Raw genomic sequence first — 2,544 nt, 5'->3', positions numbered from 1 at the left:
TCATATACATATTGACTTTCAGTATTTACATAGTTTGTCATATTTACATCATTACTATATACACTATTTAAACCAATATTTACATTTTTTTCTTGCTTTCTTATTCCATAAAAAGAACTTTTACGTTTTCTAAGACGTTTAGTAGAAAATTTTACTCTATCAGTAACACTTTCATCACATTTTGCTATTATAGATTTGTTCATTTTAACTTAATTACAATTTTTTAGCTTAAAAAAATGACTTAAAATCATACCCTGCTACATATGGCACGGATTTTCAAATAGGAGGTTTTGAAATATGACTTTAAAGCTTGCATTTCTAACAAAACTGAAGAAATAAAGTGGTCCAGAATGTGTTTTATTTATAATTTTCATGTAACCAGGGACGTTGCTAGGGAAGAATGACACATAGATGACCATACAAAAACGTAATTTGTTTAACAAAAAGTTTTGCTTTTTAAAAACTGTTTTGACCATTCAATTTCCTAATAATTTTATTTTTCAGTTAGCAATAAAAAAAAAATTCAAAAAATTCCTAAATTTTGAGGGACTTTCCCCCTTAACCAAACAATCAATTATTTAAAAAAAAAGACTTAGAGCCTTCAATATGAGTCTTGATAACTCGAAAATTGAGTATTATTGGTTTATGCCTATTAGTATAGCCAATTAGTTGCGAGATTATTTAAACCATAACAATTTAGTAAAGGAAAAGGGTTTAGCATGATCAAACATTTGAAATACATCCAAATCATTAATTTGATTTAAGAAAAAAGTGAAATAGTATCGTTTATGAATCTAGGAAGTATAATACGTCTAAAATTTTAAAATATGTTTCTGCCGTTTTTTTCGTCTGGAATCTTTACTTTAAAGCTTTTTTCTTAATTTTCTAAAAAAATTTCTGAAATGTTTGTTAAAGTTATAGTTTTTAATGATAATTTTTTTTTACCTTTTTTTTACACTGATGTATAATCCAGTTCAGCAAACAATGCAAACCTCATGAGCTACCAAGCAACAAAATTGTGTTACCAAGTAATATGATATTAAAAAAAAATATATATATATATATTTGATGATTAGTTACAACAATTCAATGATTGATAGTTTGAAAACACAAAACAAAAAGATAAAAAAAAGTATAGGAAAATATAAGTCAATTAGCTAACGCTTTTGATGTTTAATTAAAATAAGGTTCATTAAAATACAAAACGTTTCTAGAATTAAGAAATTAATTATTGGTCAAGTATGGTTTTGCAGTTTGAATTTAAAATAGTTCTTGATTTGTTTTATACTGTTATTTTAAATACGATACAATCTTATTTTTAATATACTACGATACGATCATTAAAAGTTTTAAATTTTTTAAGGCTTAATGTTTGATTATTTTAATTTAAAAAAAAGATATTTTAAAAAGGGTTTTTACTTCTCGTTTTTATTTCTATTTCAAATTTTAACCATTCACGTTTCTACATCATGAAATTTTTAGCTTAAAATATAAAACTATGAAACTAAATGGTGTTATTTATATTGAACTATTTTATAATATTAAATATACTGACATACATAAACTTTTTATTCATTTATTTTAGGTGCCCTAAGCACCGCGGAGGAGCATTTGAAAAAAAGTTCACGCCTCCTTCCTTACCTTATTTATAAATAAATACAAACATACGTACATACATAAATTATTTCTTATTATGTGTTATATTAATTTTTAACTAACTATATTAATATTAATGTAGTGTTTTAAATATTTTTACAACTTTTTCAAAATATTCATTAAACAGTTTTAAAAATGTGGCTTGAGATTTTCTATGGTATAGTTTCTCCAATTTTGTTGTATATTATGGTACCATATATTAGGCACTTACTGGAATGCAGAAAATATCCGGTAGGACCATTTCCTTTACCTGTTATTGGTAACTTTCTGTCATTAGGATTACAACCTCATCAAACTTTGGCTGAATATTCAAAGAAATACGGAAATATCTTCAGTATTAGTTTTGGAATGAAAAGGGTTGTTATAATTTCAGAAATAAATGCAACTAGAGAAGCTTTAGTTCAAAAAGCAACTAATTTTGCTGGTCGACCATTATCTTACGCAGTTCAACTAGCCACACGTGGATATAAAGTCATTACGTTCATGGACTATGGGCCATTATGGAAAAATTTGAGAAAAATTGTACATTCTTCATTAACGTTTTACGGAGAAAAAAGTGAAAGTTTTGAAAGCTTACTTATAAAAGAAAGCGAAGAGTTGCATAGAAGGCTTTTGCAGAAATCAAAGAAACCTACTGAGTTAAAGACAGAATTTGGTAAATATTTTAATTTGAACTTAAGGTAAAAAAAAAGTAAAGAAACTTGTATATATATATATATATATATATATATATATATATATATATATATATATATATACATATATATATATATGTATATATATATATATATATATATATATATATATATATATATATATATATATATATATATATATACATATATATATATGTATATACATATATATATATATATATATATATATATA

The 2,544-nt window shown here is 24.0% G+C and overlaps 1 protein-coding gene across 1 annotated transcript in view; it reads left to right on the top strand.

Annotated features, from left to right (window-relative positions):
* Positions 1-1,766: 1,766 nt before the first annotated feature.
* LOC136078175 (steroid 17-alpha-hydroxylase/17,20 lyase-like) overlaps positions 1,767-2,544 on the top strand; it is a 2,498-nt gene continuing 1,720 nt past the window's right edge. The window contains exon 1 of the mRNA XM_065793296.1: positions 1,767-2,311. Coding sequence (XP_065649368.1) covers positions 1,792-2,311 — 520 coding nt within the window. The 5' untranslated portion in view covers positions 1,767-1,791. The remainder of the gene's footprint in view (positions 2,312-2,544) is intronic.

This window comes from Hydra vulgaris, chromosome 03 (genome assembly GCF_038396675.1).
Source record: "Hydra vulgaris chromosome 03, alternate assembly HydraT2T_AEP".
NCBI classification, from domain to species: Eukaryota; Metazoa; Cnidaria; class Hydrozoa; order Anthoathecata; family Hydridae; genus Hydra; species Hydra vulgaris.
This window is presented reverse-complemented; position numbering and strand designations above follow the sequence as displayed.